The 25808-nt window shown below is 46.5% G+C and overlaps 2 protein-coding genes across 5 annotated transcripts; both read right to left on the bottom strand.

Moving 5' to 3' along the window:
- Window positions 1-183: 183 nt before the first annotated feature.
- On the bottom strand, window positions 184-7637 carry Amt (aminomethyltransferase). Of its 3 annotated transcripts, none has more exons than XM_087561624.1 (9): window positions 7043-7637; window positions 5891-6058; window positions 5376-5456; window positions 4190-4321; window positions 2689-2767; window positions 2274-2419; window positions 1690-1870; window positions 1180-1335; window positions 184-1081 (listed from the first exon to the last, which is right to left on the bottom strand). In XM_087561624.1, exons 2-9 carry the CDS (start codon window positions 6002-6004, stop codon window positions 903-905), a joined length of 1068 nt encoding a protein of 355 aa, XP_087417750.1. In that variant the 5' UTR covers window positions 6005-6058; window positions 7043-7637; the 3' UTR covers window positions 184-902.
- Nicn1 (nicolin 1, tubulin polyglutamylase complex subunit) lies at window positions 6696-11863 on the bottom strand. Of its 2 annotated transcripts, XM_087563558.1 has the most exons (7): window positions 11649-11863; window positions 9754-9930; window positions 9207-9320; window positions 8730-8801; window positions 8223-8327; window positions 8111-8148; window positions 6696-7276 (listed from the first exon to the last, which is right to left on the bottom strand). In XM_087563558.1, the coding sequence occupies exons 1-7, from the start codon at window positions 11778-11780 to the stop codon at window positions 7249-7251; spliced, it is 666 nt and encodes a 221-aa protein (XP_087419684.1). In that variant the 5' UTR covers window positions 11781-11863; the 3' UTR covers window positions 6696-7248. The 2 variants fall into 2 exon arrangements, with proteins under 2 accessions (XP_087419684.1, NP_001030171.1); NM_001034999.1 differs by having other exon boundaries at window positions 6698-8148; window positions 11649-11855.
- Window positions 11864-25808: the final 13945 nt, after the last annotated feature.

Below are 25808 nucleotides of genomic sequence, written 5' to 3'. Positions count from 1 at the left end.
TCCCCATACTCTCATCTCCAACTCACACGTGCTAGGATTACAGGGATATACCAGCACACCACTCATATACTCATATACCTGGCCCCTTTCAAGGAGATCCTACTCAGAGTCTGTCTTGGGAGCTAAGAAGATACCCCAGAAATCCAGTGACCAGACAACAAAAAAGCTAGAGACCATGGCAAATAAGAAGGAAAGAAACTTTAATTTTCAAGAGTTAGTAAAGGGGGTTGGGGATTTAGCCCTAGGTTTGGTCCCCAGCTCCGGAAAAAAAAAAAGAGTTAGTAAAGTATAATTACTGACAACAGCCGACCGAGGTCAGTGCAAGTACTAACCCTGCCATGTCTTGACTGCACAGTAGGCTGGGTTGACTTGGGAATGTGGAAGGGTGAGTCCCATGTTTGCTTAGCCATCCCTGTGTTTGCACACAGGAACAGCCTCAGCCAACACAGAGTCAGGAGTCATTTCTATCTAAGAAAAGGCTTCAGTGTACATTCATGGAAAGCAAAGTGGAGAAGGTGCCTAAGCCCACACTGCCCACAGTAATAGTCCTTTGAAATTAGGGAAGCCATAGTGAGGTAGGTGGGACAGGTGTTATCCTCCACACAGAGCAAACCTTTGTTCCATAGCCAGCACCAGGCAGATGAAGGTTAGTGGGATTGTGGACTTAAAATAGGACAAACATTAAGTATGGTGATTCATCATTGAAAAATTGGGCCCTAAAATTGGAGTGGCTCGTAAGGGAGAGTCTAGATGGGATTCTCTCCCCCACCCCTAAGCAGACCCAGCAAACCTCATTCAGCTTCCACGCCGGGGAGGGGGTGCTACTCCACTGATCTGACTAAGCACTATGGAAAGCCCTCTAGAGAAACACTGCGGGAGGACGGGCTTTTCCATGGGCTGTTTCACTTGAGAGTATAGTACTTCGTGGGCACAAAGGGCATTTTGCTAACCACCGTCATTTGCTGCTTCCGCCGAACTTCCACCAGCAGCTGTGTCCCTGGCCGACTGTACTTGAAGGCCACATAACCCATCGCCACATTCTTCTTCAGGCTGGGTGAAGGGCAGCCACTGGTCACTGTACCTGTCCAGGCATAGGCCATAGGTTAACACCACTCTGCCAGCTCAATAACCCTATCCAAGACACCCGGCCAGCCAGTGTCCCCATCCTGGACCACTTACCAATCACTGCGCCTTCTGTGTTCAAAATAGGACTGTGTGCTCTCATTGGAGCCCCTTCGCATATCAACCCCACACGTCGCCTCTGCACCTCACCCTTCAGCTGGGGGATGATGATTTTGGCTCCTGGGAAGTCCATAGCAACTCGGCGGCGCTTTCCTGGAACATAACACACCAGATTATAAGCCGTAGTCCACCAGAGCCCTAAGCACAGGAAGTCTTCACTACTACTAAGACCCCAAGTGGCAGCCATCAAACATCACTTGGACTCTTGGGCTCTATTCTTCCCCCAAATTAGTCAGCCAACCAACCATCACCCACCCTCTGGAAGCCATATGTAGGATCCTCAGTTTATAATAGGCAAAGCCACAGTAGCCCCTTCAGGGAATGAAGGTGCAGCAAGGCTGAGTCACCCCTTCCAGCCTATACAACCTCAGGAACAGTCATGGGCCAGCTGGTTTTACTAAAGGATATTCTAGCTCTCAGGACCCCTTGAAGGCCAGCCCAGCTCACCCAGTGTCCAGCTGAGGCTGCCCTCCACAGGTGTGGTATGTTCATCGATGTCATTCCCATACAGACAGAGGCCAGCCTCCAGGCGCAGGCTATCTCGGGCTGCTAGTCCTGCCAGCTTTACCTCTGGGTTTTTCAGCAGAGCAGTGGCCAAGTGGACTGCTCCTGCCGCTGGCACTGATATCTGCACGAAGGAACAGAGAGCAGATGGGCAGTGTCTTGAATCCTGTCACTCCTTTTACCACTTTTGGTCACATAGGAGTAAAACTCTCTGCCCCTGCAGTCTATCCCCCATTTCCCCCACTCCTATGCCTCTTTCTGAGACAGTTAGCCAAGCTTGGCCTATAATTTATGATTCTAGTGTTTCTATTCCCCGGGTTCTGGGAATATAGGCATGTACTATCTGATCAAGGCTTTACAACTATACTTGTCTTAGGATTTTGTTTTGGCTTTGTTTCCTTTGAGCTAGGCTCTCACTATGTAGTCTTGGTTAGCCTGGAATTCACCATGGAAACCTAGCCATCTTGAATTAAGATGTTCCTGCTCAGGGATGTGATACCATGTAGAATAACTACTTCTTGACGCACCTCAACACCATCCTCTCCTGTGTAGCCACAGCGGGTCACACGACAGCCAGACACACCGAACACCTCCATCACAGCACTGGTCATGAAGGGCAGTTTCCTCATATCATCTGTCACCCCAGCCTGTAAGACCTGTGCTGCAGTGGGTCCTAGCCCAAAGAGAACAACCAAAGAAGTCGGGCCCAACACCCCCTGGACTACAGCCCTTATTTAGGAAGCAGAACAGGTCCCAAGCAAGTCCAATTCTGCAAGCGGAGGGAGAATGCCCTTGTCCCTACAGCCTTGCAGGAGGTGAAGGGAGAAGCAATGCTTAACTCTGGAGTTGTGGTGTAAAACATCACACCATCCATACCCTCCTCTATAGCTTCCATGCAAATAAAGCCAGGCAGGCAGAGTAGGTCCACCCCGGCACCCTCACCTTGCAGAGCTAACAGGGCATTATCTACCACCTCCAGGCCTACATCAAGGCCCCTGTTCTGGAACTCCTTGACCTTGTCCTGAAACATAAAACAGAAACACATCAGTGTCTGTTGTTGTAAAACTATAAAAAATAAAAAAAGTATTCTAGTCTTTTACCTCGCTAGGTCTGGCACCTCAGTGCCCCAAGATATCTGTTAGATACCTTGGCAGAAACACATCCCAACTCCATGGTGGCCCAGACCAGCCGCCCCACACTCCATTACACTTAAATCTACACATGAAAGACCACACAACACAATAATCTTTGACCCAATTGGTAAGATATAATTGCCCACCTAAACATACAAAGCCCAGTACCATCCATCCCTTAAGAACATTTGTAACAACCTGTAAAGGTACAGTGTGGAGTCTTAACGTCACCCGCCATATTGTCCTGCCACAGCTTCTCTCTCCTCCCTCTCCTCTCCTCCTTTCTCCTCTCCGTTCCAGTCTCCTCCTCTTCCTTCAAACTTTTCTCCCACCCATCCTTCCTTTTCCTCCAATGACAGGCCTCCTTCTATCCTGTACCTGCCCCTCACCTGTATTTTACAAATTCAATGGGGAGAAGGTTCTGATGAAGTCACCTTATTCCCCAGTGAGTGACTAGGCAGCTATCCTTGGGGCAGTGGAATTAGCATCAAAATACAGATAACTCCCGGGCAAACCACAAGTGTCTGCGACCATTATTGAGCTCCCACTATAGACTGGACATTGCAGACCCTTCCCCTCAACAGAAGATGCTCATTTCAGGGTGAGCTTTATCTCTCCACCTCTAGTTCCCATCTCCAAACTCTGGTGTGTACCAGAGAGGGCCTACTCTTCAGTCTATTGACTGTTCCTTTATTCAGAGTCATTTTCTTTCTTTTTTAAAAAAGATTTATATATTATATATAAGTACACTGTAAATGTCTTCAGACATACCAGAAGAGGGCATCAGATCTCATTACAGATGGTTGTGAGCCACCATGTGGTTACTGGGACCTCTGGAGGAGCAGTCAGTGCTCTTTTTTTTTTTTTTTGGTTCTTTTTTTCGAAGCTGGGGACCGAACCCAGGGCCTTGCGCTTCCTAGGTAAGCGCTCTACCACTGAGCTAAATCCCCAGCCCCGCAGTCAGTGCTCTTAACCACTGAACTATCTATCTCTCCAGCCCCAGAGTCATTTTCTGAGCCCCTATCTACACTGAACTTCTTTATAAACAAATAACACAAAGTACCTAGAATAAAGCACAGCAGCGGGGCTGGAGAGATGGCTCAGTGGTTAAGAGCACTGACTGCTCTTCCAGAGGTCCTGAGTTCAAATCCCAGCAACCACATGGTGGCTCACAGCCATCTGTAATAAGATCTGATGCCTTCTTCTGGTGTGTCTGAAGATAGCTACAATGTACTTATATAGAATAAATAAATCTTAAACAAAAACAAAACAAAACATTAAAAAAAAAAAATAAAGCACAGCAGCTATACCTGCATGAGAGCCAAGTCCTTGTCCCGGCAGCCAGCATTGGATACTACATACAGGTGCCCCTCAGAAGTATTGGTCACAATCAAGTCGTCTAGGATGCCTCCAGCTTCATTAGTAAACAGAGACAGCGTTCCCTATGAGTAAAGCAGAGTATCCTTTGTCTCCATGTCCAGGAAGTCAAAGACAAGCGTGAGCCAGAAACATACTTAAATCCATTCAGCTACCACAAACTCATGAACACAGCCCTGGGTGAAAGGTATAAGGCTAGGGCCTTCGGTCTTCATCTGTCAAGTAAATCCTCACCCCTCCCATTTTAGGGGGAAGTCTCCCCAGACTAGTGGGACCTTCAGCTCCCTCACTACTCGGTTCTGACTCTATGAGACCTAGGAACTACTGCTTCTCCCTACCCAGTAACTCCACCCATATGCCAACTTCTGTGGCTTCAAAAACCACCTTCATGATATCACAGGCTCCCACCACATCCTTCAGCAACGGTTAAAAAAAAACAACACGGGGCTGGGGATTTAGCTCAGTGGTAGAGCGCTTACCTAGGAAGCGCAAGGCCCTGGGTTCGGTCCCCAGCTCCGAAAAAAAAAAAAGAACCAAAAAAACAACACATGTGGGGCCGGAGAGATGGCTCAGAGGTTAGGAGCACTGACTGCTCTTCCAGAGGTCCTGAGTTCAGATCCCAACAACCACATGGTGGCTCACAACCATCTGTAATGGGATCTTCTGGTATGTCTGAAAACAGCTACAGTGTACTCATATAAATATAATAAATACATCTTTAAAAAAAAACACATCGTAAGTTGGCTACTGGATGGACAAAATCTGAGACTGATAGATCACATGAACCACTTAGGGATCTTGGTAAAACCAAGGTTCTGGTTCAGCAGGTCCAGAGCAGTGCCTTAGTATATATATGCCTAGAAGATGGAGAGGCTCCCACTTTATTAATTAGCAAAGATATAGGCAGCATGAGAGGTCAGGGAATATAAACGGTGGTCTCTGGCCTCCCAGTGGAGTAAGGCTGGGATAGTGCTTCTCCAAAGCTGTCTGAATATCCGAAAATGACCCAAAGACCCATCAAGGCCTGTCTCTGTGCCTCTTACACTTGAGGCAAAGACTTAAGCTGTTTACTGGCTCATGACGAGAAACACCCATTGAGAAGAAATAAAATGGGCCTACCTGGTTAGGCCTTAGTTCCGCAATGTCTCCAACCACTATATTCTCCATCAGCCTCACTCGGTCACAGCCAAATATCTTGGTCTAGGGGAAATAGGGGAAGCCCCAGGCCACTGCAATATCTGGAATCTAAAAAGCTGCAAGGCAAGCATCCTCTGGCCTCCCACAACACAGACCGCCCAGAAGCGACTGATTAGTCTTTTGGTTCTGGATGGGGCAGAGGTCCTACCTTCTCAATTCCTCTATCCCTCCCAGCAAGGTCTAGGAATTCAAGAGGCCCTACCACCTTACTGAGATACCCAACCAATTTCCAAACCAACCACTCTATGTCTGCTCTAACAAGCCCCAGGGCATTAAAACACACCGCAGGAGCAGGCAGGAGAGATCAAAGATATATCATCATCGGATCTCCCGAGTTAGCTCTCTACAGTCCCTAAGACTTGTCTAAGATATCCTCAAACGGAGCTGCAGAGTGCAGTGCTGTAGGCGGGAAGAAGGCCCAATCCTCCCAGACTCACCTGTAGCATGTGGGACACATCAAAGAGAGAGCAGTGACGGCGTGTGTGCAGGTGTGAATCAACATGACTGTCCCGGTATTGCACAGGCAGACTCCACCCTGCAAACGCCACCATTTTCCCTCCATGGGCTAGGTGGAAGTCATAGAGTGGAGTCCTGCGGAGTCCATCCTGTGGACAGCCAGACTTAATGCCACCAGGGCCCCATTCACCATCAGTTTCCTTCCCCCACTCTCCAAGACCAGTAACAAACTCCAGCACCCTTTATCCCACCTGTACAGAACTGAATGGACGACTCTGGACCAAGGGTTGTGCCTGAAGGCGAAAACCCAGAGGGGCTACCACCCTGACTGTCCGCTGCATTGTCACCCGCAACTGGTGCAGCCGGCACACTGAGGCCACTTCTCTGCCAGGCACGCTGGGAGATGTAGTCCAAACCTCAGCTTGGACAGGTCTTTCTAGTCTGAAGGGGATGGGAAAGGGGCGGGAAGCCCATAGGGCAGGCTGGGATTTAAAACTGAGGCGGACTCTGGATGGCCTCAGGCTCTTCCTCAAGCTAATCAAAGGCGGTTCGAAGCAGAATAGACTGCCTAGAACCAGAATTGGGGGTTAGAACTCCCTGCCTCCAGAAGGTTAAAGTTCTCCAAACAGCGGAAAAGCCTGAATTACACATTCAGGTCAAATAGCAGTGGGAGGTGGAGCGATCACTAGAGGGTGAAGCCCTCTGGGCCAGCACCATACCCTAGCGGCCTAGTCTTTTATAATGGTCTCTAGCTCTCCCCATAGGCACAAGCAGCCAACACAGCCATGTATTCCACAAGTGTTTATTGATCTTGCTGCACTCTAGCTCCTGCTCTGGGAACTTAGGGACACAGCTGCGCATTATGCACAGTCCCTGCCACCTCAGGACCCTCTTTACTCATTCCTTCTGAAGACCATTGACTCCCTGAACACAGGACGGTGTTAATTATCCTTTCAGAAAAGAAAAAACAAACAAACAAACAAAAGACCCAAAAAACAAAAAACAAAAAAAAACTGAGTGGGGCTTAAACTACCGTCCTGTAGCTGAAGACAGGACCTTTAAGAGGGCTGACTGCAAGAATGCAGGGTAGCTATCAAAAGGTGGACAGACTTTCCCAGAACTGCTGCACTTACTCATGTGCAGTTTTCCAGTTCTGAGACACCTTGCAGCATAGCTTAAGAATAGTTCCCAGGAAGAACTAGAGGGAAGCGGTTTGATCACGGGAAAGAGCAGCAGTCGTCTTCATTTAGTGGTTGCTCTGGGGTAATGGAGAGCCTCAGCCTCAGTGAATATCAGTGAGACGTTTGTTTGGACGCACTCCCCCAGGGTTGCTTTCTCGTCACTCTGGGCAGGATGGGCAGAAGCAACTGAGAGAAGGGAAGAGGAACACGGAAGTGCTTCATGCTGAGTCTGATGACAAACAGGCCGGAGGGAGGGAGGACTCGTTCTCCGCCCCCGGCTGTGCCAACAGCACCTGCCCAGAACTGACACAGGACACTTTTCAGGAGCCAGCCTAGGGACATAAGCATTCAAGCTCCCAGGAATCTCATCTTCACACCCTAGGCTGGTAGCAGACAATTTCAAAGGGGGCTATTTTCTTTCTTCTTTCCTTTCTTTCTCTTTTTCTTCCTTCCTTCCTTCCTTTTCTTTCTTTTTTAATATGAAGTATCACTATGTAGCCCTAATTGGCCTGGGATTCACTGTGTAGACTAGGCTGTTCTTGAACTCACAAAACGCTAAGATGAAATGACAAAGGCTATTAGCAAAAGGGAGGCTGGGGGTGAGGTGGGAATAGAAGGTGTGTCTTCCCCAAGCTTCCCAGGTCAGGAGTGTCAAAACAGCAGTGTCTTCCTCAGCTACATATGACAGGTTTATCTCGGCAATGGGGGAAGGGGTAGAGGACTGGGGTGTGCATATTGACAGGACAATCCAGAGGAGCTCAAGGATTCAAGGATTCTAATTCGAACCGGTGAATTCTGAGAGGAAGAGACTGGATTTACATGTCGGACAGTCAAAGGCAGAAAGTGCCCCCCACGAGGAATTCATGCTAAAACAACTGGATGGATGTCAAGAATTCCTAATCTGTAGATTTTGCCCAGATAGAACTTGGATGCACAGGGAACGTGCTTCGGCCTCTGGTGGCCAAACCCCACCTAGATGGGCACAGAAGGCCAATGTCTCCAGTAGAAGCTGCTGCTTACGTGTAGGAGAGTAAATTCAGATCATAACAGCCGTCCACCTGCAACAGAAGAGACCATCAGTGCTGAGCTGCTCAAAGCAACGTAAGCCAGGCAGAGGAACGCCATCACTCACGTCAAAGCGGCCGATCCTTGTGGAAGTATGATTAGCCCGGATCATCTCTGTCAATGCCCACATCTGCTGCACCTCAGAGGAGACTCTGCTGGGGTCTGGGAGACCCTGCTCCAGAAGAAAGGAATAGTGATCATGAATCTCTCCCCAGAAGTGCCCTCAGAGGTATAAACATGGAACACTCCAGATGAAACCAGTAACAGTCCCAGATAACTTGCAGAACACTGATGGCCTGATATTCCTTAAACAAGAACCATGCTTAAACTAGGGATGAGGGAATGACTCAAAGACCACAGAGCACCCAAGAAGACATTGAGCATGGGTCGTGGGTGTAGTCTCAAATGTCTGTGGTGTTGGGAACCAAACCCAGGACTTTGTGCCTGCCTGTTAAGTATTCTACCACTGAGCTACATCTCCAGGCAGCCCCGGGATAGCCAGAGGGCCACTTGTTTGTGCTCTGAACATTCGAACCATGTCTATATGGTTAATACCCAGTGTTAGAGAGCTTACCTCAAGGCGGGGAGCAGGCTGCTCATTGGACACTGGGTGGGAAAGCCACTTGGGGAAAGCCAAGGAGGGGCTCTGCAAAGCAAAGGCACACAGACCTGAATGAGGCGGAATCTAAGAGCTCTGGCACCTGAGAGCAAAGAAAAGGACCCTTGAGTCTCAGACTCTGGGAAATCCATGTTCAGAACCATCAAAGGGACCCTCAAATTACTAAACTCTTCTGATATGCAGAAGGAGAACCCAGGAACATAAGTCCATCCCAGTTCCTACAAGTAGTGAGTGGTCTCAAAGGTCAGGGGATGCTGACACAGAACCTCACCTTTGATCATGAACTCCTGCATTCACACTCCAGCCTCCATGAAGGCTTCCTTCGGAGTCTCACCAACCTTGCCTGTGACCCACCCTAGAGCCCCATCTCTAGCCAGAGCTAGAAGCTTTTAAGGTAAAGGGTTAGCCAGTAAGTTTCTGAGAGCCACTTGCCTTTGGTCCTTGCTGGTAGATTTGCAGTTCCTCCACGGAGAAAGACAGCCACAGTGGTGACGGCTGCCGCAGAATCAGACGCAGCTCCAGTATTCTGTTCATGTCACACAGCATCTGACACACATACAGAAGGACTCACTGAGCAGGGTGTGGTGATGCGTGCTTTTAATCCTAGCACTGGGGAGGCAGAAACAAGCAGTTCCTTTCTCTGAGTTCAAGGCCAGTCTGGTCTACAAAGCAAGTTCCAGGATAGCCAGGGATACACACAGAAACCCTAATCTCAAAAAGACAAAGCAAAATAAAAATCTTTTCAAAAAACAAATACATTAAAAAAAAAAAAAAAGACCCGGTTCCTTTACCAAGAACCTCCCAATCTACAGTAAAACCAAATGCTTCTCAAAGCCTTTATGAAGGACAGAACAAAGCAACTGCCTGAAAGCCATAGTCCAGCCCAGTTTTGCCCCACTCTTCCCTCCTGCTTTTCTGCCCAATCCAAGGGCAGGATTCCTTATCTAAGATTCCCTGGCCATGCTGAAGCCCAGCTGACCTGGTGCTTGAACAGTGACACATACTCCTGGGCTCCCTCCTCACTGTGTGGGTCAGGCATCAAACAGTAGTCCCGCAGACAAGTTACCCACTTGGCTGGTGTGTGCATCAGGGTCTGCTGACGAACGCGGATGCTCAAAAAAGCTGTGTAGTAATTCTTAAACGTGATCTCCTGCAGCTAGAATACACACAGCCCACCGTTAAGACAGGAGGCCCAGTGATACCATCTCCTCCTTTTAGAATGTATACTTTTGCTAACCAATTCAACAACTACTGGGGCCCAAACACAACCTTGCATTCCTAAAAAGTGCTCACAGATCTGTAAGTCATGCAAACAAACCATCCCCAACATATCCGAGATGGTATCAGAGGTCAGAACCTTAACCCTGAAGGAAGCACAAGAGGGACATGGGAAACCCCATGAGGGCGAGCTCGCTAAGTGGACCAGTGAAGGGAGGTGAGGTAATATCCTGGGCTGAGGGTGTGGCTCCGTTGGTGCAGTGCTAGCCTTGTCTAGCACGTTTGAAGTTCCAGGCTAGACCGCACAGGACTGCATAAATTGGGCGTGTAATGGATACCTGTAATCTCAGTGCTTGGGAGGTAAAGGCAGGAGGATCAGAAGTTCATGATAAGCCTCAGCTATTCTTAGCCACTCTGGGATTTCTTTTTTTTTTTTTTTTTTTTTTTTTTTTTTTGGTTCTTTTTTTCGGAGCTGGGGACCAGCCACTCTGGGATTTCAACGGTTCCCTACCACTCCCAAGAGTAGCATCTTTGTAAAAAGTACCACAGTGAGAGAACCTGTCATTCAGCCTGGCAATAGTAGAGATTCTTCCCCCCCCACACACACCTCTCTCTCAGAATAGCCAGCTTAGACCAGAATAAGAATAATAGTAGGATAGTGCACTGTAGGGGCATGGGGAGCCAGGAGGCTAGGTAGCCTACAGTATCGACTGCCATAACAGTAGTTTTCATCACTGGATGCACACCAGAGTCACCTATGGAGCTCAAAACGAAAGAAAACAAACAAAACACAGAGATCAGGATTTGGTTCCCAGCACCTACATGGCACTTTACAGTTCCAGGGGATTACTCCAGTTTCAGGGGATTCAGAACCTTCTTCCGGCCTCTACTTCTACTGGGCATGCACAAGGTATATAAGCATACATGCAAACGCAACACACATAAATTTAAAATAAACCTTCCAAAATAAAATTATTAAATAAGTAAATAAAAATATAGATGTCAAAGATCCACCTCAAACACACTAACTCGGATTTTCCAAGGTCAGATGAATTAACTAGGTCTCCCCAGTCCATGGTAAGCAACATCTTGGGAGAGAATGACATATTGTAACACAAAGCATATAGGGCCAAGAAGGTGGGTGAAGAAAGAATCCTACTCATTAGAGGTAGGCTTTGTCTGTGCTGAGGTCATGCAAGGCCCTGGCACTGTCAGCTGAGATGGAAGCGCAACTAGGGATTGGAAACAAGTCACTAGGAGGACCTAGATGAAGGCTAGGTTGCACCTGACCTGTAGCAGGAGCCATCAGAATGGGTACGTTTGCATCATTAATGATCCCAGCTATGGCCAAAACCAAATATCCTCTCACTTGTACTGAGGTTCAAATTATATTTCCAGTAACATCCTGGACACCGGGTAGAGACGCTGAAGAGGATAGAACGGAAAACACTAGTCTATTTAATAAAATCTATTAATAAAGACTGTAAATGCTTCTAAATAGGGCCAATTCGCAAAAGCAAGAGGCACGTTAGAGGCAGTGTAAACGCCTAGGAAACGCCCAAGTTACTAGGTATTCCCCGCCCAGAAGCCTTGACCGCATCTATGTGGGGCGGGGGCGGGGGTGGGGGTGGGTGGGGGGTGGTAGGGATTGCTCACCTCGAAAGGCGCGACGTTGGGAAAAGTGACATCGACGACTAGCACGCCAGGCCGACCTTGGGAGGTCCTCATGTCGCCCACTTGCAGGGCGACAGTGCTTTTCACATGACAGGGCACCACTACACGGGACATGATTTGGGAGGCTACAATCAAGCGAAATCACCGCTAACAGTCTCCATCCAACCACTAGCCCTTATTGGCGTCGCCTATCAACCAAAAGAACTACAACTCCCAGGCGACATAACGCTTGTAACAGTCTAGCCAATCCCGATGGTCAGGGCAGGTCGAGAGTCGGAAATACCAGCGGAAGTTCTTCTTCAACCAATCACACGTCTGTAAGCCCCTCCCAGGCTGCTCTGGGCAACCGTCGAGCCGTTCTTTATCAAAGAGATCCAGAATGCTTTGGGCTGGCTTAAACCTCCCTTAAATTCGGCTACTTTATTAGGTTAAAATGTATAAAACAATTAGGCGGTTGATGGCGCTTGCTTTTAGTCCCGCATTTGGGAGGCAGAGGTAGGCGGGATTCTGACTTCGAGGCCAGCCTGGTCTACAGAGAGAGTTTCAGGACAGCCAAGGTTGTTACACAAAGAAACTGTCTCTCCGTAGCATACACAAAATCCATCTGGGTACAGCTATCTGCAATTCCAGACCTAAGGAATTTGTCACCCACTTCTGGCCTTGGAACAATTGTTTCTTTGGTTCTTTTTTTTTTTTTTTCCTTCGGAGCTGGGGACCGAACCCAGGGCCTTGCGCTTCCTAGGCAAGCGCTCTACCACTGAGCTAAATCCCCAACCCCCAATTGTTTCTTAAAAATACAAACAAGATAAGGTATGTTGGTGCAAGCCTTTAATCCCAACATTGAGGAGGCAGAGTCAGAAGCAGGTAAATAAATCACTGGGAGTTTGAGACCAATCTGAGCTACAGAAAGAGGTCCAAATCAGGGGCTGGGGATTTAGCTCAGTGGTAGAGCGCTTACCTGGGAAGCGCAAGGCCCTGGGTTCGGTCCCCAGCTCCGAAAAAAAGAACCAAAAAAAAAAAAAAAAAAGTTCCAAATCAGTCCTGTCTCAAAAAGGGGAAAAAAAAAAAAAAGTGGAGGCACAAGGTGCGTTGATTCACTCCTGTAACCCCAGCTAAATCTAGTCCAAAAAATAAAAGGCCAGGCATTAGTGACGCTTTAGTTAACCCAGCACTTGGAAGGTAGAAGCAGAATCTAGAAGATCGGACGTTCAAGGCTGGTCTTCAGTAGGTTTCAGGCTAGGTAGCAGATTTCAGGCTAGCTTAGGCTATGTGAGGCTAAAAAAGGAAGAAAGCATAACAGCCCAATTAAATTGGTTGACTGGGGAGGAGGCAAATACTCGGTTTGGGATTTGTTTATCTTTTTTTCCAGACAAGATGTCACTACAGATGTAAATGAGGCTGCTCCCAAATTCACAGAGATCCACCTGCCTCTGCCTCCTTCATTCTGGGATTAAAGGTGTGTGTCACCATGCCAACCTACCCAGTTTTCTTTTTACGTTTTATATTGAGGCATTTGGGAAGATTAACAGATCTGAGGTATATGGTCAGGAATTTCAGCCCATGCAGCGGGAGAGATAGCTTTGCAGTTAAAAAGCCCTTGCTGCTTTTCCAGAGGACTAAGTTTAGTTCCCCAAACTCCCTGCAGGTTCCCGTGAATGCCTGTAATTCCATGCTGTCTTCTGACCTCTGAGGGGAGCTTGAACTTATGTGTACATACCCACACAGACACATGTGATGTGTATACTCATAATTTAAAACTAAGCCTGACAGTGGTGGTGCACACCTTTAATCCCAGCACTCAGGAGGCAGAGGCAGGTGGATCTCTGTGAAGTTCTAGGACAGCCAATACTACACAGAGGAACCCCGTATGTGCGCATGTGCAGTGGGGAATGGGACTCCTGCGCAATGATCCAGTGAGTGAATACACTTGCTATGCAAGCTTGAAGACCTGAGTTCAAGTCTCCAGAACCCATGTTGGAAATAAAAGAAAACTGTGCATGTCTGTAATCCTAGCATTTGGCAGAGTGGAAACAAGAGGATTCTGGGAGCTCAATGGCCAGCCAGCCTAGCCAAATAGGGAGATTCTGGTTCAATGAGAGACTGCATGAAAGGAGTAAGGCAGACAGGCATAGAGGAAGACACCCAGATCCTTCCCTGAACTCCAAATATTAGAGCACAGGCATGTGTACCAACACATACACATCGTACCAAACACAACATAATGCACAAAAAACATTTTAATTAATTTTTATTGATGTGGGTACACTATAGCTGTCTTCATACGTACCAGAAGAGGACATTGGATCTCATTACAGATGGTTGTGAGCCACTATGTGGTTGCTTGGAATTGAACTCAGGTCCTCTGGTCCAGCAGTCAGTGCTCTTAACCACTGAGCCATCTCTCCAGCCCCCACAAAATACTTTTTAATTAAACTTTAAACAATAATTTTTTAATTAAGCGAGTTCCTGAGAAATATCAGCATGATAGATATATGCCAAATTTGTCCTCTTGTTAAAGGAGAAATTATAGAAAGCCATAGTTTCTGGGTTAAGCTCCTACACCATGTTCTGACAGTCTAGCTAAAAATAAAAAGGGAGTCACTCGTACTAATGGTCCATGTCACCAAAATGAAATTAAACTGTTTATCTGAATTTCCAAGAAATCGGGATTAGAAAAATAACAGCCAGTTATCTCAAACAGACCAGTTTGAATTGGCACAATAGTGTCCCATCTGCCTAAAGCCAAACACAAAAATGGTAACATGATGTTAACTGTTGCTTCCCTGTATCTGCTTTACACAGAAAATAACTTTGAAATGACTAACCTGCTTTTTGTTTCGGATTCTACTCTCTTTAGTCCTTTTCTGACTATGAAGCCATTCTCTTAAGCTAGGTTTTGGGTTTTGTTATACTTTGTTTCAATTTTGAATTTTCTTATATAGCTTTTAAACTCACCATCCTGGGAGAGATCTGTGCCACCACACAGAAATCTGTTGTATTGTGCAATAATGTTGCTGCCCCAGCTTTCTTTTGATAATTATTTGTATGGAACAGATTTCTTATCTTTTTTTTTTTTCCAGAGCTGGGGACCAAACTGCAAGCGCACTACCACTGAGCTAAATCCCCAACCCTCTTATCCTTTTTCATGTAACCGCTTTGTATACTTACATCTAAGGTCATCTTTCTTGCTAAGCATGGGGTATATAGCTGTAATTCCAGAACTCAGGAAGTTGAAGGCAAGAGTATTTCCTTGAGTTCAAGGCCAGCCTGCTACACTTAGTGCATTCCAGGACCATCCTGTTTCAGGTTAGAGGAGAGAGTTCAGAGGTTAAAAAGCTTCTGTCACCATGCCTCAAACTCACCAAACTCACCTCAAAGGTGAGGAGAGAGCAGATTCCTGCAAGTTGTCTTCTGGTCTAAGCTCGTACACTAGACATAATGAATAAATAAACACACATAAACAAATATGTAAATTAAAAAGAATGATCTAAACAAATACACTGGGACTGGGGGGATGGCTCAGTTGGTACAACGTTTTTGGTTTTTGGTTTTTCCAGACAGGATTTCTCTGTGTAACCCTGGCTGTCCTGGAGCTCACTCTGTAGATCAGGCTGTTGTTGAACTCAGAGATTAAGCTTCTACCTCCCAGTGTTGGGATTAGAGGAGTTGAATACCACCCAGCTCAGGTGACCCAGAGGGAGGTGGCAGGGACAGTTGGATCTCTAAGTTTGAGGTTAACCTCGTCTACAGAGCAAACCGTGGCTGTATAGTGAAATGAAACCTTTCAAATGAATAAATAGGGTCTGGAGAGATGGCTCAGAGGTTAAGAGCACTGTTTGCTCACCCAGAGGTCGTGAGTTCAATTCCCAGCAACCACATGCTTGCTCACAACCATCTGTAATGAGATCTGGTGCCCTCTTCTGGCCTGCATATGTACATGCAGATGCAACGCTGTATACATAATAAATAAATCTTTAAAATAAATAAATAAATGGAGTAGTGCTGTGGGTCTATAATCCCAGTGGTACAGGAGGATCCTGAGTTCAAGACCAACCTCAGATACATAGCAAGGTCAATTCCAAAGACAGCTGGGCTGTTTAAGAGTCTATTTAAAAAACAGAAAAATAAGAGTTGGAGAGATGGCTCGGTGGTTAAGAGAACTGGCTGTTCTTGCACAGGACCTGGGTTCAATTCCCAGCATATATATGGTGGCTCATGACCCTCTTGTAACTCCAGTCTCAGGAGATCTGATGCCAGGCATGGTGTACAGACATGTGTTCAGGCAAAACACTCAAAACACTTAAAAATAAGTTTAAAAAGGGGTGGTGGCAGTGCTCAATGATAGACCACTTGCCTACCATTATGTAGGCCCAGGCTTAATCTCCAGTACTACTGATAAACAAACATCAACTACATAGCAGGACTTGGCCTCTCATGTTTATGGTGATATCTCCAACAATTAGGACAAAGCCTCTCTCTCTGGGAAAACTGACTGCTCTTCCAGAGGTCCTGAGTTCAATTTCCAGCAACCACATGGTGGCTCACAACCATCTATAATGGGATCTGATGCCCTCTTCTGGTGTGTCTGAAGACAGCGACAGTGTACTCACATACATAAAATAAATAAAATCTTTAAAAAAAAAACCAAGACAATAAAAAATAAAATACATAAATACAAATACATAAATACATAAATCCTAGATCATAAAAGCTCAATCAGGGGTTGGGGATTTAGCTCAGTGGTAGAGTGCTTGCCTAGCAAGCGCAAGGCCCTGGGTTCAGTCCCCAGCTCTGAAAAAAAAAAACAAACCTCAATCAGCATTTGCTAAATGGATGGCTGGCTGGATGGATGGATGGGTGGATGGATGGCATGGTTGGATGGCTGGATGACTGGCTTTGCATTTCTTAGTATCATTTCTTACTGAGAAGCTCATTAGTTTTCAAAACCAGCAGAATGTGTTACGAGTTCTGGGGAAGGCTGCCTGTAAGCTTGCTTGTCCTTTAACCTCAGCTAGCCTTACTTAATGTCCTTTGGGTTCAGACCTTGTGATGATTTGTATATGCTCTGCCCGGGGAGTGGCACTATTAGGAAGTATGGCCCTGTTGGAGTAGGTGTGTCATTGTGAGTGTGGGTTTTAAGACCCTCGTCCTAGCTGCCTGGAAGTCAGTCTTCCACTTGCAGCCTTCAGATGAAAATGTAGAACTCTCAGCTTTGCTGCACCATGCCTGCCTGGATGCTGCCCTGCTTCTGCTTTGATGATACTGGGCTGAACCTCTGACCCTGTAAGCCAGCCCCAATTAAATGTCCTTATAAGAGTTGCCTTGGCCATGGTTTTACAGCAGTAAAACCCTCACTAAGACAGGCCTTTTAGTTTTCATTTTATTTGTTTATTTGTTTGTTTTTGCAACAGGGTCTTGTGAAGTCCAGGCTGTCCTCAAACTATGAAGTCAATGCAGGCCTTAGTCTCCTAACTCCCCTGCCTCCCAGAATGAAGGATTACACTGTGTAACATCATCCTCAGCCCTTGGGTTTGCTGCTGCTTTCTTTCTTTTTTTTTTTAAAGATTTATTCATTTATTATATATAAGTACACTGTAGCTGTCCTCAGACACACCAGAAGAGGGCATCAGATCTCTTTACAGATGGTTGTGAGCCACCATGTGGTTGCTGGGATTTGAACTCAGGACCTCTGGAAGAGTAGTCAGGTGCTCTTAACCACTGAGCCATCTCTCCAGCCCCGCTTTCTTTCTTTTAAAAATGTATTTATTTTCATAAGCACCACATGCACACCTGATACCCGAGGAAGCCAGAAAAGAGTATCAGAACCCCTAGAACTGAGTCCCTGAGCCACCATGTGGATGGTAAGAGTTGAACCCTGGTCAGTCCAGTTATTCTCTCTCTCTCTCTCTCTCTCTCTCTCTCTCTCTCTCTCTCTCTCTCAGATCGGTAGGTTGGTCATGGGAACCTTTACCCACAGAGTCACTCACTGGTCATCTTGGTTTTTGAGACAGGGTCTTGCTTATTAACCCTGTCTGGCCTCAAACACAGTTGATCCTTCTGAGAACTAGAAATTATAGATTATAGGCATATCTGTCTGTCCTGTCCTGTTCAACCAGCCCCCTGCAAAATGCTAAGGAATTAAATGAACAGACTTGTGCATGCAAGACAAACTTTTACTATTTAAGCAAAATAGTCACAATTATGTGCTATAGGATGGGAAGACATCCTCACAGCCTGGTCAGCAGCTCCTAGGAAATACGACGGTAACAATCGGTTTTGTGAGAAAGATGGTTTTTGGTTTGGTTTGGTTTGTTTTTTTTAAGTGATGGAAACTCAAACTCAAGTCCCTTTGCATGCTGAGTAAGCATGGTTTTCCTGGGCTATGGCCCCAGGTCTGCTGGCCTCGTACGGGTGGGCAGAAAACAGGTGAGTAGAAGACACTGTCGGTAACGTGGCTGTGAGTAGCACAGCACAGCACCGAGAAGTGTAGGCATATTTGTTCGCTGAGTTTTAGATTCAGTATTTATCTATTTGTAGGATTATTGCTCGACACCATGTATGCAGTACCCGCAGAAGACAGAAGAGGGCACCAGATCCATTGGAACCGATGTTATACAGACCGACGTGAGCCACCGTGTACTCCTCTGGAAAGTACTTAACTGCTGAGCTATCTCTTTAGCTCAGATTTTAGGTTTTAAATTTTATTTATTTAAATTTCTGATTTTCATGCTAAGCAGTGGTGGCGCACATCTTTAATCCCAGCACTTGGGAGGCTGAGGTGGGTTAGGGTTAGGGCAGACCTTTGTAAATTCAAGGCTAGCCTGGTCTACAAAGAGAGTTCCAGGGTGTGTGTGTGTGTTATTTTCTTTTTTTTGGTTCTTTTTTTTGGAGCTGGGGACCGAACCCAGGGCCTTGCGCTTCCTAGGCAAGCGCTCTACCACTGAGCTAAATCCCCAACCCCGTGTGTTATTTTCTTAATTGTTTATTTTACATGTATAATTGTTTTGCTTGCATGTATGTATGTGCACCACACATGTGCCTAAGTGTGAATGGTTGTAACCCACCATATGGGTTCTAGGAGCTGAACCATGTCCTCTCCAAGAACAGCAAGAGCTCTTGGCCACCTCCTTAAGAGTTATTTATGGGGGTTGGGGATTTAGCTCAGCGGTAGAGCGCTTGCCTAGGAAGCGCAAGGCCCTGGGTTCGGTCCCCAGCTCCGAAAAAAAGAACCAAAAAAAAAAAAAAAAGTTATTTATGGGGCTGGAGAGATGGCTCAGCGGTTAAAAGCACTGACTGCTCTTCCAGAGGTCTTGAGTTCAATTCCCAGCAACCACATGGTGGCTCACAACCCTCTGTAATGGGGATCCAATGCCCTCTTCTGGTGTGTCTGAGGGCAACGACAGTGTCATATACATAAAAAAAATCATTAAAAAGTGGCTCAACAGGGGTTGGGGATTTAGCTCAGTGGTAGAGCGCTTGCCTAGGAAGCACAAGACCCTGAGTTCGGTCCCCAGCTCTGAAAAAAAAAAAAAAAAAAGTGGCTCAACAGATAAAAGTGTATACTGCAGAGGACTCCTGTTCTGTGTCCAGCATCCACATTAAACATCATACAGCCATTGTAATTCCAGCTCCAGAGGATGGAAAGCCCCTCTGTGTCTGTGGGCACCAGCACTCATATGTGTATCTCCAAACCAGAGGGACGGCATTTACAAACACATTCACAGCATAACCTTTTTTTTTTTTTTTTTTTGGTTCTTTTTTTCGGAGCTGGGGACCGAACCCAGGGCCTTGTGCTTCCTAGGCAAGCGCTCTACCACTGAGCTAAATCCCCAACCCCAGCATAACCTTTTTAAAGATTTATTTATTGACACAATCTTCTCTGCATAGCCCTGGCTGCCCTGGAATTCACTATGCAGTCCAGGCTGGCCTCAAACTCACAGAGATCCACCTGCCTTTGCCTCCCAAGTGATGGGGTTAGTGTGTGCCACCATATACGGCCTAAAGATTTATTTTTGAAGTCTGGAGAGATCGCTCCTTGGTTTGGAGTATTAGAATTGGAATTACAGACTGTTGTAAGCTCTCAGGTGAGTGCTGGGGACCAAACCCAGATCCCCAGAAAGAATACTCAGTACTTCTAAATTCTGATCAGTCTTCCCACTCTCTACAATATATATCTTTATTCATTTTTTTAAGATTTATTCATTTATTATTTATAAGTACACTGTAAGTATCTTCAGACACACCAGAAGGGGGCATCAGATCTCTTTACAGATGGTTGTGAGCCACCATGTGGTTGCTGGGAATTGAACTCATGACCTCTGGAAGAGCAGTCTGGTGCTCTTAACCGCTGAGCCATCTCTCCAGCCCCTTTTTTTCTTTTTTTTTTTTTCTTTTTTTTTTTTTTTTGGTTCTTTTTTTTCGGAGCTGGGGACCGAACCCAGGGCCTTACACTTCCTAGGCAAGCGATCTACCACTGAGCTAAATCCCCAACCCATCTTTATTCATTTTTAAATTTTATGTTTCCCACCACTGTGCCTGAATGCGTGTCTGTACATGACATGGATTCAGTGCCCTTGGAGTCCAGAAGAGGGCATTAGACTCCTGTGGCTGGAATCACAGTTGTGAGCCACCATGTTGGTGCTAAGAATTGAACCCAGGTCCTCTGGAAGAACAGCCACTGTTCCTAACTGCAGAGCCATCTCTGCAGACCTATCTTTGTTTGTTTCAATACGGGGTTTCTCTGTATATCTCTCTTGGAACTTGCTCTGGAGACCAGGCTGTCCTTGAATTCACAGAGATTTGCCTGCCTCTGCCTTCCAAGTGCTGGGTTTAAAGGTGTACACTACCACCACCACCTATCTTTTTTAAACCCTTTTATGTTTAATTAACTTTACACCTGCAGGCCAGAAGAGGACATCAGATCCCATTACAGATGGTTGTGAGCCACCATGTGGTTGCAGGGAATTGAACTCAGGACCTCTGGAAGAGCAGTTAGTGCTCTTAATCTCTGAGCCATCTCTCCAGCCTTCTCTCCAGATCTTATGTTATTAAGATCTGTGTGTGGGGGGCGGGGGGTTGGGGATTTAGCTCAGTGGTAGAGCACTTGCCTAGCAAGTGCAAGGCCCTGGGTTCAGTCCCTAGCTCCAAAAAAAAAAAAAAAGAAAGAAAAAGAAAAAGATCTGTGTGTGTGTGTGTGTGTGTGTGTGTGTGTGTGTGTGTGTGTGTGTGTGTATAAGGAAGAGGAGGAGGAGGAGGAGGAGCCATGGAGGTCAGAAGAAGGCATCATATTCCTCTGGAAGTGGCGCTGCAGGAGATCTGGACTCTCCTGACTCATGTTATATGGTGGGAACACGTGGTTGGGGATTTAGCTCAGTGGTAGAGCGCTTGCCTAGCAAGCACAAGACCCTGGGTTCGGTCCTCAGCTTGGGGGTGGGGGGGGTGGGGGGGATGTAGTGGGAACACAGGCCAGCCCTCTGGAAGAGCCAAATGTGTTCTTAATCACCACACCCTCTCTCTAGTCCCTAAATTTAAAAAAAATTACACCTCATCCATTCATTCATCCATTCATTTTGTGTGCAAGTACGTGTGAGTATGCATGTGCTGGTGCACATGTGGAGATCAGGGGATAACTTAGGGAGTCAGTTCTCTGCTTCTTTCAAGTCGGTCCTGGGGCTAAAGTGCAGCACCTCAGGCTTATCATGTACCTTTACCTGATCCCTCTTACTGGTCCCCAGGTTTTTGCTATGTTTTAAAATCGTAGGGTGTGTGTGTGTGTGTGTGTGTGTGTGTGTGTGTGTGTGTGTGTGATAAATGTGTGGGGATGCATGCTACAGAGTGTGAACGGAGGTCAGAGTATTTCCTATTTTGCAGACGTGCCTACCAGTCACACAGATGGTGGCCATCCTTCAAGTGAGATTCGTTCTTCCCAACTGTGCCAAGCTGACAACCAAGGACACACAAAGGACAACTTTGTAGTGTGGGTGTTCTCCTTCCACATTTACAAGGGTTTAGGATCAAACCCAGGTCACCAAATCTGTGTAGCCATGTCACTGGATTATAGTTTTAGGGTCCCCCCCCCAATTCATTGTTTTATGTTTATGGTGTTTTGCCTACATGTATGTCTGTGTACCATATACATGATGGGTCCAAGGAGGCCAGATGAGGACATTGAATCTCTTGGAACTGAAGTTAGAGAAAGTTGTAAGCCACCATGTGGTGCCAGGAGTAGAAACAGTCCTCTGGGAGAACCATAAATGCTCTCGACTGATGAGATATCTTTCTAGCCCCACAGAATTATGGGTTTTGAGGCAAGGTCTTATGTAGCTCATGCTGGCTTCAAACTCCTGAGTCCCCTGCTTCTGCCTCTGAAGTGCTGGAATTATAAGCTTGTGCTACCACACCTAGTGCGCGCTCTCTCTCTCTCTCTCTCTCTCCCTCCCTCCCCCCTCCCCCCCTCCCTCCCTCCCTCCCTCCTTCTCTTCATTTATGATGCTAAGGATTGAACCCACTAGGCACTCTATCCCTAACCTTGGTTTTGTGTGTGTAATATGTGTGATGTGGTGTATGGCATGTGTGTACGGAATATGTATGTATGTGTATGGTATGTATATATGCGTATGCATGTGTGTGTATGGTGTGTGATGTGTGTATGTGTGGTGTATGTGTATTTGTGTGTGTGGTATGGTTTCTGTGTGTGTGTGTGTGTGTGTGTGTGTGTGTAAGAGAGAGAAGAGTCTGTAGTCTGAGCTAGCCTCAAACTTGCTATGCAGCCAATTAACTCTTGTTTTTCTGAGACAGGGTCTTGCCATGCAGCCTAGACTTGATAATTTGATGCTGTCCTCTTGTCTCAGCTGCCAAGAGCTGGGATTACAGACACAGACCACTGCGCCTCTATCTTCTTATTTCTGCATTTATGTATTTATCTATTTTACAGTGCTAGGGATCTCCAATAGGCGGGTGTGAGGTAACACAGTGGAAAAGTGGAGCAGGCGGCTCCCTTGAGGCTCTCCTAGTCTCGTCCCCGTAGGCTCCGGAGGGCAGTGCAAGTCAGTGGCCAGGAGGAGGCCCTTGACTCATAGCCAGTTGGGGCTGAACCAACATGGAATTTCCCTAACCTCAGGGGCTCTTAAGACTGGAATCCCTACAAGTTAAATATGTAACACACACAAAGACCCTTTTAAATTACAGGCTTACAGGCAAGATAATGTATAGAAAGTTGGGTTTTTTTTTCCTGTGAAAATTGTCAATAGCTTTTTCATATTATGCAAGTAAAGAGGGCTGGAGGAGGAGCCTGCTCCGATCATGAAATCCCTTCCCAGGCCCTGTCTCCAAACACCACACTGCCTTCCCAAACGTTGGCTGACAGCCCTAGCGTCTCCCTGGGGCTTGCTGTGGAATACTCAGCTGTTCCTACCCTGGTCTATGTGTGTCTAATCAGGAAGGACAGGAAGCAAGATTCTCTCTAGTTCTCTGGGGCGGGGGAGCTGGGAAAGCTAGGGGCTTGGAGAAGCTTCCTGCAGCTGCTGGGAATAGGAAGCCAAAGGATGCTTGTATGTCCCTGGTTTTCCTGGGACCCATGTCTTGCCATCACAGTCTCAGGGCTCCTCTCCCTCTCCCCCTCCCCTCCCCTTCCCCCTCTCTAGGACAGGGCTTCCAATTTATCCTTGGCTGTCCTGGAATTGTTATGTAGACAAGACTGGCCTCAAACTCACAGAGATCCCCCTGCCACAGCCTGCAGAATGCTGGGATTAAAGTCATGTGCTACCATGCTTGGATCTCTGGGATTTCCATCAAAACAAGCTTTTTTTTTTTTTTAAAGATTAATTTATTTTACGTATGAGTACAGTGTCTCTGTCTTCCGATACTCCAGAAGAGGATGTTACAGATGGTTGTGAGCCACCATGTGGTTGCTGGGAATTGAACTCAGGACCTCTGGAAGAGCAGCTAGTGCTTTTAATCACTGAACTGAGCCATCTCTCCAGCCCCAAAACAAGCTTTAAAAAAAAAAATTCTTTTTACTTTATGTGCATGTGTATCTGGGCTTGTGCCACTTACTTGCGGTGCCTTGGAAGGCCAGAAGAGGATGCTAGTGGATGCCTGAATTGAACCTGGGTCCTTTGCATGAGCATTAAGTGCTCTTAACCACTGAGCTATTTCTCCAGCCCCTCTGGGTTCCATTTTGGCTTTTACTACCCACACATTCCATTCCCTCATAAGAGAAATCCAGAATGAAGACAACTTTGATTCCAGTCAAGAACCAGCTGGTTATTTTTTTTTATTATTTTTTTCAGATCTGCTGTCCACAAGTTTCGGCAACATCTTGGTTGCCTCATCTGAGGACTGCTTGAGCCATCAGTCACCTTTGCCCCAGTTGTGTCCTTTTGGCTTGGACATGTCCTGTTACTCCTGAACCCCTCCTGGGAATTCACCAAGCTAGCAGGAAATTCAGATTGACCCAAAGGCTCAGCTACTGTGACCTCTCCCCTAGATGGACTCATCCTGGTTTCCTGGGGGTATATTTCCTTATTCAGGAGCAGAAATGCAAACTTCTTAGCTTCCAGGACTGTGACTTTCTCTCTTTCACTTCTTTGCCCTGGGCATTCTCAAGTGACTGACAATGGAGTAAACAGCTTAGTAAATGGCTTTATCACTCCTCCTGTCCTAGTTCCTTGAACACACTCTTTCTTTCCTTTTTATTTGTTTATTTTATTTTATTATTTTTTTTTTTGGTTCTTTTTTTTTCGGAGCTGGGGACCGAACCCAGGGCCTTGCGCTTCCTAGGTAAGTGCTCTACCACTGAGCTAAATCCCCAGCCTGTTTATTTTATGTATGTGAATACAGTCTCTCTATTCCGACACACCAGAAGAGGGCACTGATCTCATTACAGATGGTTGTGAGCCACCATACGGTTGCTGGGAATCGAACCTCTAGAAGAGCAGTCATTGCTCTTAACTACTGAGTCATCTCTCCAGCCCCTCTTTCTCTTTCTTTCTTTCTTTCTTTCTTTCTTTCTTTCTTCCTTCCTTCCTTCCTTCCTTCCATCCTTCCTTCCTTCCTTTCTTCCTTCTTTTTTTTGCCAGAGCTGAGGACTAAACCTAGGACCTTGTGCTTGCTAGGCAATCACTCTACCACTGAGCTAAATCCCCCAACCCCCACCCCCTTTTTTGAGGTAGGATTTCATGCGTCCCCCCCTTCCCACCCCCACCTCTTCTGTTTGTCAGATGAAGTTTCACTATGTGGCCCTGGTTGGCCTGGAACTTTCTGTATAAAACAATGAGATGTGGGGGTGGGCCTGGGGGATGGCTCAGCGGTTAAGAGCACTGACTGTTCTTCCAGTACCTGTATGGCGGCTCACAACTGTCTGTAACTCCAGTTCCAGGGAACCTGACACCTTCACACATGCAGGCAAAACAGCAATGCAAATAAAAAAAGCAAACACAGAATGAGATGAGCCTCAAACTCTTCAACAATTCTATTTCTGCCTTTCTAGGGCTGGGATTATAGGCCTGAGCCACTATTCTTAGTTCTCAAATTATAGGTACTGATCACTTGAAGGCAAATCCTTATAGGCCAGTATAGGACAGGATGAGAACTTAAGTTTATTCTGTTGGCATGTAGAAGTCACAGAGCAAGTATATAGCTTATGGAGTTTGGGCTGTAAAAATGTCAGCCAGGCATTTACAGACATTTCCTTCCAGGCTTCGTGAGACCTCAGTCAACCAAATGCTCGTACCCAGTGCCTCATGCGTTCTAAGAACTTTCTCTACCACTGAGCCATAGCCAGTTCTCTATCCCAGCTTTATTGGGTATATTAGAAACGACAGACTGCCTTGTGGCGGCAGCCAACACTAATCCCAGCACCAAGGAAGAGGCAGGTGGATCTCTGTGAGTTCGATCTACAGAGGGAGTTCCAGGACAGCCAGGGATATGCAGAGAACCCCGTCTCAAACAAAAACAACAACCAAAACAAGAAACAAACAAAAACAAAACAGAAGAAGAAGAAGGGGAGGAGGAGGAAAAGGAAGAAGGAAAAGAAAGGGAGGAGGAGGAGGAAGAGGAGAAGGAGGCAGATGTACGTCTTGACACTTGGGAGCAAATGCAGGCAAACGCCACAAGTTTGAAACTAGCCTGTTCTAGTGAGTT

This window comes from Rattus norvegicus, chromosome 8 (genome assembly GCF_021556685.1).
Source record: "Rattus norvegicus strain SHRSP/BbbUtx chromosome 8, alternate assembly SHRSP_T2T, whole genome shotgun sequence".
Classification (NCBI taxonomy): Eukaryota; Metazoa; Chordata; class Mammalia; order Rodentia; family Muridae; genus Rattus; species Rattus norvegicus.
Note: the sequence above shows the minus strand (reverse complement) of the source record. Positions and strands in the feature narration are given on the sequence as shown.

Excerpts from the sequence above, each read along its gene's own strand:
- Amt (XM_087561623.1), bottom strand. The coding sequence starts at position 6,250 with ATGCAGCGGACAGTCAGGGTGGTAGCCCCTCTGGGTTTTCGCCTTCAG. Across the intron at positions 4,322-5,375 it reads CGGAACTAAGGCCTAACCAG|GGAACGCTGTCTCTGTTTAC; the intron begins GTAGGCCCATTT and ends CTTTACTCATAG. Across the intron at positions 1,336-1,689 it reads CAGCCTCAGCTGGACACTGG|GAAAGCGCCGCCGAGTTGCT; the intron begins GTGAGCTGGGCT and ends GTTATGTTCCAG.
- Nicn1 (XM_087563558.1), bottom strand. The coding sequence starts at position 11,780 with ATGTCCCGTGTAGTGGTGCCCTGTCATGTGAAAAGCACTGTCGCCCTG. Across the intron at positions 9,931-11,648 it reads CCAACGTCGCGCCTTTCGAG|CTGCAGGAGATCACGTTTAA; the intron begins GTGAGCAATCCC and ends TGTGTATTCTAG. Across the intron at positions 8,328-8,729 it reads AGCCTGCTCCCCGCCTTGAG|GGTCTCCCAGACCCCAGCAG; the intron begins GTAAGCTCTCTA and ends CTTCTGGAGCAG.